The sequence below is a fragment of the Megalobrama amblycephala genome, linkage group LG14 (genome assembly GCF_018812025.1).
Source record: "Megalobrama amblycephala isolate DHTTF-2021 linkage group LG14, ASM1881202v1, whole genome shotgun sequence".
NCBI lineage: Eukaryota > Metazoa > Chordata > Actinopteri > Cypriniformes > Xenocyprididae > Megalobrama > Megalobrama amblycephala.
The window spans coordinates 28,465,543-28,479,268 of NC_063057.1; the positions used below are offsets into that span (position 1 = coordinate 28,465,543).

At 39.0% G+C, this 13,726-nt stretch overlaps 1 protein-coding gene across 4 annotated transcripts in view; it reads right to left on the bottom strand.

The window, feature by feature from the left end:
* Positions 1-8,754: 8,754 nt before the first annotated feature.
* LOC125245177 (GTPase IMAP family member 8-like) overlaps positions 8,755-13,726 on the bottom strand; it is a 34,978-nt gene continuing 30,006 nt past the window's right edge. Inside the window, exons 7-10 of one of the 4 annotated variants that reach the window (XM_048155671.1) lie at positions 12,190-12,565; positions 11,212-11,417; positions 10,427-11,029; positions 8,755-10,244 (exon numbers count right to left, since the gene is read on the bottom strand). In XM_048155671.1, coding sequence (XP_048011628.1) covers positions 9,448-10,244; positions 10,427-11,029; positions 11,212-11,417; positions 12,190-12,565 — 1,982 coding nt within the window. In that variant the 3' untranslated portion in view covers positions 8,755-9,447. Of the gene's footprint in view, positions 10,245-10,426; positions 11,030-11,211; positions 11,797-11,980; positions 12,566-13,726 lie in introns of all 4 variants that reach the window. The other 3 variants (XM_048155672.1, XM_048155670.1, XM_048155673.1) reach the window with 3 other exon arrangements.

Consider the following 13,726-nt stretch of genomic DNA (forward strand, 5'->3'; position numbering starts at 1 on the left):
GTACCATTTGTGCAAGTTTTTTGTTCAAGTGGTGTGATCTGAGTCTGCTGAGTTCCCTTTTTTCAATCATAAACAAAATGCTTAAGTGGTGTGACTTGCATGATGGATACAGCAAAATTGAAGTGCTGCTGTTCCACCCCAAAGATGCACGCAGAGCAGTAAATACACTCTGTCATCCCCGCCCATTCACTACAGCTATTATAAGCCACAGTAAATCAGACCCTCCCCACAGAGCATCTTTATAAGCCATGTTCAAGTCGAAGCTTCGGAGCAGAATTCTTCAGATAGTTCTTGCTGTCAAAGCGACCACTACTAACATCTCAGTCCCTCTGCACAATACTGATGAGCTTGAAAATGCAGAGGAGATTTTATTATCCAGTGAAACAAGGCAAATAATGGTTAGTGTTTCTATGTAGACATTTTAGTTATTCAATTTTTGGGGTATTTGACTTATGTTCTCTCTTCATTGTGTATTCTGTATGGCAGATGAGATGCTTCAGCATAATTGGGGGAACCTCACTGGAAATAATGGTTCATCACAATGTGTATATTTGGTGAGTTGTTACGATCAATGATTTTATTTGTCTGTCTGCCATTATTTTGTGTACTCAGATATCTAACTTGGTCCATCCAATATTCTACCTTGCTGCATCAAATATCCCTTTCTAGGGGGGAGCTATTTGAGAACAGGATCGGACACTGGAGTGGGCTCATGGGCTTAAGAGGACTCTGGAGCAGGCTTGGGAACTTGGGTGGCCTCCTGGCTGAGCTCCGCGGCTGAAGCAGGCTTAGGGCTAGGCACTATCGTATGTGCAGCCCAGACCCACACAAAAGCTAGTGCCATAATTAGGCAGTGTTCAGAGGTTGGAGTCTTCACTGGGCTTTTTTCAAGGACTGGAGCCTTCTCTAGGCTGAACTTGGGAACTAGAGCAGTCTCTGGGCTGAACTCTGGATCTGGAGCCATCTCTGGGCGGAACATAGGAACCGGAGCCATTTCTAGCCTCCGGTCAGGAGTTGGAGCCATCTCTAGACTCCTGTCATGGGCTGAAGCTTTCTCTGGGCTTGGAAGGTTGGAGTAGATTCTGAGGCTGAGGTACGAAGAAGGGAAGCTGATTTCAGTACTGACTAGATAGAGATAAACGCTGGATCTGCCACTTTTGCCTCCAGGTCAGTACTGACAGAAAATGTCTTCCGGGCTCAGGAAAACATGGGTGGACAGGAGGGGATGGAACCATTGGAGAGGTATGTGGAGGGTGCTGGCTGAGGGTGAGCTGGAGCACCTACACGCTTCTGGATAGGGACTGAATAGTGATTTTGATTGTCCTCAGCTACATCAATAAAGAAATCCAAACCATTTAAATAGAGAACATAATTAATAAAGTTATAGGTCTGTAACCTATAACAATTGCCAGGAGAAGGGAATTGAAATAAATGATCATCATCCAAACCCATCTGGAAGCAGGCATTAATCATAGCATCACTCCAGCTTACCAGATGGGAACATACAGGAACTCCTCCACACAATTTTCCAAAGGCCACCCGTTCTGCTGGATGGTGAGGAGCTTGTCTTCCTCCCAGTTCATTGTTTTTGTTCCAGTCATCTGTAACAATGTATGCAGGTAATCTTAAGAAGACAGAATCAGGTTTCCAAAAACTCAAATGTTTATATTCTAACTCAAAAAGCAAGCAAACAGGCAATGCAAACACATCTTAACATATCAATGACTGGACAAAGAGTGAAGGCAAGGGTACAGCTTAAATAGGAAACAGAAACAAGATAACAGTTTAAACACAGCTGAACAGAACTAAGGAAGGTTCCTCCTATGTGAAAGCCCATAATAACAGACTAGAAGATCCAAAAGAGTATAACACTTTAGTATATACACTATATTGGCAAAAATATTGGGACACCCCTCCAAATCATTGAATTCAGTTGTTCTAATCAATTCCAAGGCTACAAGTGTATAAAATCAAGCACCTAGGCATGCAGACTGCTTCTATTAACATTTATGAAAGAATGGGTCAATCTCAGGAGCTCAGTGAATTCAAGTGTGGTACCGTGATAGTCCATTTCTGAAATTTCCTCACAACTAAATATTCCACGGTCAACTGTTAGTGGTATCATAACAAAGTGGAAGCAATTGGGAACAACAGTATCTCAGCCATGAAGTGGTAGGCCACGTAAAATCACAGAGCGGGGTCACCACATGCTGAGGCACACAGTGAGCAGAAGTCGCCAACTTTCTGTAGAGTCAATAGCTACAGACTTCCAAACGTCGTGTGGCCTTCAAATTAGCTCAAGAACAGTGCGTAGAGAGCTTCATGGAGTGGGTTTCCATGGCCGAGCAGCTGCATCCAAGCTGAAAGATTGTGTATTTTCATTATCTTTAGTTAGATGCATTTACATTGTGACTGTGCCTCAGATGCAATCAATTCTGTCTGTGTTTGTAAAGGTATGAACCAAATGGCCCATACAGACGTATCACCCACAGAAACTGATGAGTGTGAATGACAAAGAAACAGCATGGCTCAGAGTAGATTGCAGGGTAGATCGATCTCCTGTTGGAGGTCCTAACAGTGTTCTATTGTGTTTAGCCTTTTTGTCTGTGGGACAGAACTTTGGGTTAAGATATTTTGAAGGCTGAGATGCTGACTTCAACGCTGAAGAACTGTGCTACACTACTACCTTCAATAAAATCTTCTTCCCTCAAAAACTCTGGTCAAGCTTACTTATTTTATGTAGAGAAATCGAATACGTTGGCAAGCCACCCAAACGACTGGTCAGCCAAACACAGCAAAATCTAACAATTTGACTAGCCAGCCAGGAGAGACTGACAAGAAGAGAACTCACCAACTGCAACAAGAAGTGAACAGAAGAGTCTTGGAGATTCTACAGTTTTTATGTTGAAAATCAACAGATTGTGTCTGTGGATACAATTTATTTGAATCAACTGGATCCTGTCTAAAATATCCTAATTTGGTGAGTGAATCTTATCAGATCTCTTAAAGAACTTACTTCAAAAGGAATAATAAGCAGTCCAGTAAAAATTTGTAGTGTAGTCACATACAGTGTAGCGCTATTGAGAATTTTAGGCTTGGGCCTTTCTGGTGGGTCTGTAGGAACCTTTTAAATGTTTAGTTAATTCTCCTGAGACTGTAAGAGCTATAGAAATAAGGTTTATAGCTTAGCCCTGTTCTCTTGAGTCTGTAAGAATCATTTAAGAAAAAGGTTTAGTCTGTTTTCATGAGACTGTAGGAGCCATAGATATCTAGTAACAAGGCTTGGGCCTTTCTCATGAGTATGTAGGAACCCTTTAAATGTTTTAGTCTATTCTCCTTAGACTGTAGGAGCTATATATTTAAGGTTTATAGCTTGGCCCTGTTCTCTTGAGTCTGTAGGAATCATTTAAGGAAGAGGTTTTGTCTTTTCTCATGAGACTGTAGGAACCACCAATATATAGTACACGGTTTGGTCATTTCTCTGGAGTCTGTAGGAATTGTTTAAGAAACAATTTGGTCCATTCATTAAGAGATTGTAGAAGCAGAGGCTTGGTCCTTTCTCTTTGTGTCTGTAGAAAATTAATTGTAAAAAATATATATCCATTTCCGCATTCTTCATGACGCTTACGCTGAATGTCCTACGCCTTTCCTATTCAAGTTACGGAAAAAAACGAAACTGGCGCCACGTTCGTTCCATAAGTAGAATAGGGAAGGCGTAGAACATTCAGCGTAAGCGTTATGAAGAATGCGGAAGCGGGAAAGTACGTTGTTTTGTTTATAAAACATAAACGGTTGTATTTTTTTCGTAAATGACCGATCGTTTCGCTAGATAAGACCCTTATTCCTCATCTGGTATCATTTAAAGCCCTTTGAAGCTGCACAAAATCCTGGAATGTTTTCCTCAAAAACCTTCATTTCTTTTCGACTGACGAAAGAAAGACATGAACATCTTGGATGACATGGGGGTGAGTAAATTATCAGGAAAAGTGTATTTAAAGTGGACTAATCTTTTAATACGATCATTTGTAGATTTGTAATGGGCAAGGAGAGGGACAAGCCTTCATTGATGGATCAACAAGCAATAATTTCAGCAAAGACAAAGAATCAGGAATAACAGCAACAGGCATTTTAAAAGAAATAAGGGCAGACTCAGCTGAACTTATCTAATGCACAGACAAACATTCAACCCGTGTATACCTGGTCTTTTTTCTTCTTCTTTTTCACATCCAGCCAAATAGAGCTCTGGTAGTCATATGACCCATTGTGTTTATGCCACCATGCTGGCAGGCAGGGACAGCCAGGAGCGAATATGAAATGAATGGTGCCAGCATCGGAGTTCACTGCGCACTTTAATTAAAAAAACATAAGACATGTACATAGCAAAATATATTAGATTAAACATAACCGATCCCTATAATGCCTCCGGAATGCTTTTAATGTATATCGATAAAGGAACAGGTAGCTTACCTGACCTGCATTATCCTGATATCTACAACTACCTCATCAACTTTCCCTCATCCCACTCTGGAGACTCTTTAAAAGCCTACAAAAACCTGGAGGGGTACAAATGGACACAATTTAATTTTGTGATGAAAACAACGTCAAAAGTTGTGTCCCAATTCAGGTCTACGCAACAAAACCATCTCAAAAGTAGTGTAATCACAGCACAAGTTTAAAAGTATCCCAATCCCAGACGTGGCAACAAAGAGCCAAGCATCGTTATGGCGAGCGGCTGTGTTACAGACAGCTGAAAGTTGACGTTTGTGTGTGCATTTTAAAGTTTTATGACTTTATTGGGTTTTGACATGCTTCACTGCCGGTGACGACAGAACACTGGACCAAATAATGTATGGTTAAACTATGTAATGTTAGTTTTATAAGATTAGTCTGAAGTCTTTTGCTTTTGACTATGGGTGAATCTTCAGTTTTCACTGATGATTGTCAGTGTCAGATTGATGTGAGAAAAGGCTATAAATGATGCGCTACAAGCAGCATCCTCACATGATAAAGCCAAGTAGCTGGGACTCCTTTTTTCTGTTTACAGGCGTGACGTAATGACGCAAAGATAAACTGCTGCATGCTCGAATTTCCCGCTGAAATCCACCAGGTCACTCTTATTATAAAACATTATTACAAGTTTACCGTTGTGAATTGAGATAAGATAAGATGGTTTTGAACACTGACTGGATATGTACTTGGTCAAAAATTGATTTTGGATCATTTTTAACCAAAAAATTGCTACTGAACTTTGGGTCCTAAATGGTTTAGCTCCTGTGTTTTTAAAGAATTTTATAACACCCTACAATCTTTCACGCTCTTTTAGATCACTAAACTCTGGGCTTCTGGTTGTACCTAGGATATCTAAGACCAGACCACTAAAGGTGGAAGAGCGTTTTCACATTTGGCTCCTAAACACCATCACCTCTGATAACAGATCACTCTAAATTGTAATATGGATGTTTTCTGTGAAGCTGCTTTGAAGCTATATGTATTGTGAAAAATGCTATACAAATAAATGTCAATTAAATAAATTTAACTGTTTGTACTCTTGTGCTCTGTAAGTATTCCATGCACCCTGAGGTATTGTATTTCATAATAAATAAAAGTATACACTGAGCGATATCTATGGACTTTGATTATCAGGTGAACAGCTAAGCTATAGTTCTTTTTATAGTTTGTATTTTACTCATTTGTCATGTATTCAAATGTAATCCAAATTAGGAGGGAGTGGGTGATTTTATGGATTTAGCTTTATTTAACAGATTTTGTTGTCATTCATTATATACATTTTTATTGAAGCAGCTCAGAAAAAAAAAATCACTGATTTTTTTATGTTTTTTGTGTGATGGTTATACTTTAGGCTTTATCCCCTTTTGGTATCCGTTTTATTATTACACCATGTGTTTAGAAAAATCATTCAGTTTTTTTTTTTGGTTTTTTTTGTATGTGTTATATGTTAATTTTTGAAGAGGCCCATTTGTTGTTTGATGATGATGAGGTAGTAACTGATTGTGACTGATAATTGATGGTTCTTTGCTGTAACTGGTCGTGAGTTGATTTTATATATTTTTGTACTTTGAATATTTTGTCTAGATCAGCGTGATGGAGGTCATGGGACTGAAACGTTGTGACTAATAAAGACTTTTTGATACTTGCATTGATAGTGTGTGAGATTTTCTTTTTGTTTTTGATCTTTTCACTACAATACATTAAGATCTCCCATTACATATGGCAGTGCTAAGCAGATTTAAAGTCCCCTGAAGTCAATTATTTTATCCCTTAACTCATCTTTGATAACCAAAATTATATATTTTAAAAAAAATTCAAGTGAAACAAATTCTTCATGCCTTAAAATAGCTTAAATGTAACTTTACAACCTTGCCTCAATTAATATACATGGATCAACGAATATGCAATTTAGCCCCGCCTCCACTCACTCACGCAAGCTCGGAGAGTCTAGTGTTGCTATAGTGATAAGCAATTTGTTGTTTGCTTTGTGGCTAAAGTTGCATGAAATAAATGCACATCCTTGAATGAGTGCGGATTTCCAGCATATTTACTTGAACTCATCAGGTAGGAATTTATAGTGAACTGAATATCAAGTATTTGCAATCTTTAAACCCTTTAAGAAGGATTTTTCCATTAGTCAGTGCTGAAGTCATGCCTGAGGAAAGGCACTTTTACAGACATCCTGACAGTGCAGTGTTTATAGAAATCAGATCAGAAGCTACTGTACACATCTCTGTAATTCATTACATTTAGTTATCCATATCAGAAATTGCAAATAAGTTCTATAGAAACTATGCCTATAGAACCAATATCTATAGAAATATATAGGTGTACCAAATGATTCATTGATTAATCATTAAGTTCAGTTGGATTAAATAATAGACAAATGTATTAAACTGAACGAAAAGAGATGCAAATCAAAAATCATCTTTAGAACACAAATTAAGATATTTTTGATATCTTATTTTTGATAGCTTCTCCAGCAAGTTAATTTACACATTCAAATGTCCAGAAAGCTACTAAAGACATATTTAAATCAGTTCATGTGTCTCAAGTGGTTCAACCTTAATGTTATGAAGCGACGAGAATACTTTTTGTGGACCAAAAAAACAAAATAACGACTTTATTCAACAATATCTAGTGATGGGCAATTTCAAAACACTGCTTCATGAAGCTTCGAAGCTTTACGAATGTTTTGTTTCGAATCAGAGGTTCGGAGCGTTAAAGTCACGTGATTTCAGCAAACAAGGCTTTGTTTCGAAATTTCAATGGTTCACGTGACTTTGGCAGTTTGATTCACGCTCTGAACCACTGATTAAATAGCTTTCTGGGCAATGTAAATGTTAATTGTCTTCCAGGCCTCACTGAACCATCAGATTTCATCAAAAATATCTTAATTTGTGTTCTGAAGATGAATGAAGGTCTTACAGGTGTGAAATGACATGAGGGTGAGTAAGTGAACTAACCCTTTAATATGTCAGCCATACATTACATTTTATCCAAAATATACTGTATGTTCATGCAAACCAAATACAAACCGAAACACAAGTGGAGCTTTAAGTTACTTGTGTGCTGTTATATTTGATTTTGTCCTTGCTTTTTATTTGTTCATTCATACAGGGCAACTGCACTTATAATAGAGCTGAGCCAACTTCTCAGGGACCAAACAGGAGTACAATGTTGGACTGACTGGACCGAATGCTGGACTGATGGGGCCGGCTGCTGAATCTGGTACCAATTTTCCCCCAGCACCAACAATTGTACCTTCAACTGTCTGGCTCTCATTCCCCTTCCTGTGTTGGTTTTCAGCTAACCGCCCAGACAACGTCACAGCATCTTTGAGCAGACTCTTTCAACTCTTTTTACAGTACAGTAAATGCAATCCAATACAAACTCTATGCAGTTATCAATTATATTTGATGATAGTGGTCCTGACAGAACGTTTTTTTGACATTGTGTTATTTTATCTCAGAAGAGGGAGTTGTTTGCCAGGCTCTGCGTTGGCTCAGAGGCAGAGTAGGTTGGTATTCAGTAGCAGCGGTCGTGAGGCTCTGTTTTCTAAATTATTGTGTTTGTGGAGGTTGCTCAAACTCCAGTCTGTCAGGACATTGAGTCCACAGGTTTCCTAATAAGAAAAAGTGCAATCTTTTGCGTTCTGTGCAGGTGAAGAGATTCCGATTCCAGAAGGTGGGTTTCTTGTAATAAACATATACCTGATATAGATCAACCGTGAGGACCGCTTTCCTTCCATTCTGGTGAAACTGTTTCATAATGGGGATTAATATTCTGTTCTGAACCATCCATGGAAATCGATCAAGTCCGAATGTAGTTCCTTGCAGTTCTTCACCCTTGCTCTTGACCAGTTCTTTCTGTTTGTAATGTTCAAATTTTGCAATGATGGGACGTGACCGTTTTGTATCAGCATTTGTTTTATCATTGTTAGGGCCAAGGCAGTGGATGCGGTGAAAAGTTATTGACAGTTTCTTTTGGGAGTTTAAAAGTAGAAATCATGACCAGGCTATCTTGAATACTATGGCATTGAACGTCTTGTTTGGATTCCTTCAGCAGTTATTTTTGGTATAAAGCTTTGTTTATATAGGTAATGTGTTATTAATTTTGGATTATTCATAATAGCAGCTATGTGATTCAGCAATGTTGTGGCAATTATTTACATGATATTAAAAGCATTTAGTGCATAAAAGATTCCCCTCTTACTGTATTACTTAGACACACAGACATGAAGAATCAGTGTATGAATCTTTTATTAAAATTCAAAAAATATTCAGATTAACAGATCAACTCTGAACATAAAACTAGCTGCTAAAAAGTCACAACAAATGCAGGAAATAGTAAGAATCAAAGAACATTAGTCAAACAATTGAGCTGCATAATTTATTAACAAATAGTACATCTGTCCTCAAACTAAGCTCATGCTCCACTTGTCACCATATTGGCAAACCCCCCCAAAAATCCCAACATAACAGAAATTCTTCTAAATTAGCAGAGCTAAACATAAACATGATTAAATATCTCACTTAACATTAATCTTGCACAAAAACATTTGATTGAAATAATATGTTTAATGTAAGTTTACCCTACTCAAACCAATGAATTACTTTGAGCATAACAGCACATGGACATTAAGAAAACTGGACATGTTAACATTCCCATAACCAAAACAACCAAAACCAATAACCAAAACCGTTTGGATAACTCTCTTAGAACAAAAACTTGTTAGGTGGGTACATACAATAAACCTGAAACGTTTGATTTACAGACAACAAAATTAAGCCCTCTGATTGAATAATTATACTGAAGATATAAACATTAGTGGGCATATTTAGCCACTTTAATCCTGTTGTATGTATTACTGTTTGATCTCTCCACAACCACTGTGACCATTACAACAGACATGCATAAAATGGTTAGCAAAGTGTCCTAATCTTTCTTAAAATATTTTTTATAGATAAACATTCCTGCAGCTACAGATCCTCCAATTACAGCTGCACATCCTCCTGCAGCTAATATTACTGGTCCTGCTGCTATCTCTGCTGTTACTAGTAAGACACTTCCTGCTACTACAGCTGCTGTTCCTGCTGATCCCAGGCTTGCTGCAAAAGTAAATAGATAACGAAATTTTTTGAGAATTGTTTTGAACATCTCACTTGTGCAGTAACTCCATCCATTTTCCTCTGCCATCTTCTCAATTTTCTCCAGCAGTTCTGTGACCTGAGAGCGGTTCTCCATGTCTTCATTGTTGAATGAGTGAAATCTGCCTCCAAAACTCTCAGTAAATGCCTTTAGATCTGGAGTGTGTCTGATATACTCTTCTAATGATCTACCCCTCAGAAGATCAGCGTGAGTGAACAGAATGATGGTGTGACGAGCAGCAGCTTTTCCAACATTCTCCTGAAACCAATTCTCTGTGTTATCTTCTTCTTCTGTGAATCTCTCATCCAGTCTGATGACCAGCAGAAACACATGAGGACCAGGAGCAGACATCTTGATGCACCTAAATATTTCACCCATCATCCTTCCTGGTGCATCAATCAGTCCTGGAGTGTCGATTATCTTCATGCTCTTTCCATCCACATGTGCTTCATGTGCCACACAGGTTTTAGTATCAGAATCTGCTGAATTTCTCTGTAAATGCTCTCGGCCCATAATGGTGTTTACTGCGCTGGTCTTTCCTGATTTACTTTTACCCAGAAGCACAATCCTGGGTTTTCCTGACCCTGTCAATCAGAGTGTGAATTAAAACAAAGCAATCACAATTTACACATTAAAAATATAATGAATTAAATTACAATAAAGACTAGACTCAACAGGTGATATCAATACAAAATGAAAGAAACAGACACAGAGACTGAAACTCTGCTCAATATATCATGAAATGAAAACACAGAAACACACTTACAGAACTTCTTCCTCTGAGCTTCCCGAAATGTCTTACAGGTATAGTGCCGTCCTTCATTCACCTCCACCATCTTCTCAAACTTCTTCATCAGTTCAGTGACCTGAGAGTGGTTCTCCATGTCTTTAATGTTAAGTGAGTGAAATCTGCCTCCATAGACAGAAACAAGAGCATTCAGATTATTCCTATTGATATACTCTTCTAATGATCTACTGCTCAGAAGATCAGCGTGAGTGAACAAAACGATGGTGTGACGTGCAGCAGCTTCTCCAAAGTTTTCCTCAATCCATTTCATTGCTTTCTGTGAATCTTTGTATTTCTTATCCAGTCTGATGACCAGCAGAAACACATGAGGAACAGGAGCAGACATCTTGATGCACTTGACTATTTCACCCATCATCTTCTTTCCTGGTGCATCAATCAGTCCTGGAGTGTCGATTATCTTCATGGTCTTTCCATCCACATGTGCATCTTTTTCCACACAGGTTTTAGAATCAGAATCTGCTGAATTTCTCTCTAAATGCTCTCGGCCCATAATGGTTTTTACTGCACTGGTCTTTCCTGATTTACTTTTACCCAGAAGCACAAGCCTGGGTTTCCCTGACCCTGTCAATCAGAATGTGAATTAAAACAAAGCAATCACAATTTACACATTAAAAATATAATTAATTAAATTACAATAAAGACTAGACTCAACAGGTGATATCAATACAAAATGAAAGAAACAGACACAGAGACTGAAACTCTGCTTAATATATCATGAAATGAAAACACAGAAACACACTTACAGAACTTCTTCCTCTGAGCTTCCAGAAACTCCTCACAGGTATAATGCCGTCCTTCATTCACCTCCACCATCTTCTCAAACTTCTTCATCAGTTCAGTGACCTGAGAGTGGTTCTCCATGCCATTAATGTTAAATGAGTGGAATCTGCCTCCATAGACAGAAACAAGAGCATTCAGATTATTCCTATTGATATACTCTTCTAATGATCTACTGCTCAGAAGATCAGCGTGAGTGAACAAAACGATGGTGTGACGTGCAGCAGCTTCTCCAAAGTTTATTTGAAACCAATTCTCTGTGTTATCTTCTTCTGTGAATCTCTCATCCGGTCTGATGACCAGCAGAAACACATGAGGAACAGGAGCAGACATCTTGATGCACTTAAATATTTCTGGTGCATCAATCAGTCCTGGAGTGTCGATTATCTTCATGGTCTTTCCATCCACATGTGCTTCATGTGCCACACAGGTGTTAGTATCAGAATCTGCTGAATTTCTCTCTAAATGCTCTCGGCCCATAATGGTTTGTACTGCACTGGTCTTTCCTGATTTACTTTTACCCAGAATCACAATCCTGGGTTTCCCTGACCCTGTCAATCAGAATGTGAATTAAAACAAAGCAATCACAATTTACACATTAAAAATATAATGAATTAAATTACAATAAAGACTAGACTCAACAGGTGATATCAATACAAAATGAAAGAAACAGACACAGAGACTGAAACTCTGCTCAATATATCATGAAATGAAAACACAGAAACACACACTTACAGAACATCTTCCTCTGAGCTTCCAGAAGTGTCTCACAGGTATAATGCCGTCCTTCATTCACCTCCACCATCTTCTCAAACTTCTTCATCAGTTCAGTGACCTGAGAGTGGTTCTCCATGTCTTTAATGTTAAGTGAGTGAAATCTGCCTCCATAGATAGAAACAACAGCATTCAGATCATTACATCTGTTGATATACTCTTCTAATGATCTACTGCTCAGAAGATCAGCGTGAGTGAACAAAACGATGGTGTGACGTGCAGCAGCTTCTCCAAAGTTTTCCTCAATCCATTTCATTGCTTTCTGTGAATCTTTGTATTTCTTATCCAGTCTGATGACCAGCAGAAACACATGAGGAACAGGAGCAGACATCTTGATGCATTTCACAATTTCTGGTGCATTAATCGGTCCTGGAGTGTCGATTATCTTCATGATCTTTCCATCCACCTGTACTTTTTGTACTTCACTGGAATTTGTAGCAGAATATGGTGAATTTCTTCGCTCATCTCTGTCCAGAATGGTTTTTCTTGCACTTGTCTTTCCTGATTTACTTCCACCCAGCAGTATAATCCTAGGTATTGCAGACCCTGTCAATAAGAATTTTAAACAAAATTTGAGCGATTACAAGCCAGATGTTTACATGTGATTAAGGAAACATTCGAATACTGCCAGTCCCATCGTATGAATGATCATAAGTTGATAAATGTGGGGGCTCAAAACAATCGTCACACCCCTAAAAATTCTGTCAGGATACACAGACCAGAGAGATGGTGTCACGATTCCTGTCATTTCCTGGACTCCAATTCCCATAATCGTCCCTGCCAGTCACCTGCACTCACTCCACACTAATCAGTAATCACCACACCCAGCTGCAGCTCATTATCCATACTATTTAAGCCACTCATATCCACACACGGCGAGATCTTGTATTGCCACAGTGTACACTTCTGAGCATTATCCTGTATTATCTGCCTGTCTGTCACCGATCCTGTCTACCTCTCGTCTACGATTCTCTGCCGCCTGCCTTTGGACTGTTTATTGTTACCTGTTCTGTGAGTGATATCCACCTGCCTTGATCCCTTGCCTGTACCCTGACCACGATTCTGCCTGTTCTATACCATTCCTGTTTGCCCGTTCGACCCTGCCTGTTGTACTATGCACTCCTTTTAATAAAGCTTGCAAATGGATCCCTGCCTGAGTCCCGCTTCGTTACAGATGGTAAGTAAGGTTAAAGTCAAGCTGTATTGAAAACAGCAGAATGGTTATTGCGATGGACGAACAGGTATGTTTAGAAGACACTGCCGGAGGATAATTATGCTGTTCTCAGCTCCAGTTTTGCAATTTAGTGGTGACATATCATTTATTCTGGGAAAAGAAAGAATCACTCTTGTCTTGGATCAATACAGTTCTGTCTGATCTAATCTCATCTAAATTCATTTGTGACTGTTACGTGTCTGAATGTCGCTGAGTGTTTACTTGTATCGTGTAACGTTGTGTGGAGCAAAAGTTGTGTGTGAAGTGCTCTCTCTCTCTCTCTCTCCCCCTGTTGCTCCGTGCTAATTGTTGTGAACACAGGTGCAGCTGTTTATGTGGGTGGATCCGGGAATCGTTCAGTGGATAAAAGCTTGGAGGGAATACTGCTCGATGAGTTCCCTCTCCTGCTTCCTGTTGTTGTACCAGCCGAGTGTGTGTGACGCTGCTGGATTAGCCTTTAAAGTAAATCCTGGTGTGGAGTACAAATTGTTAGC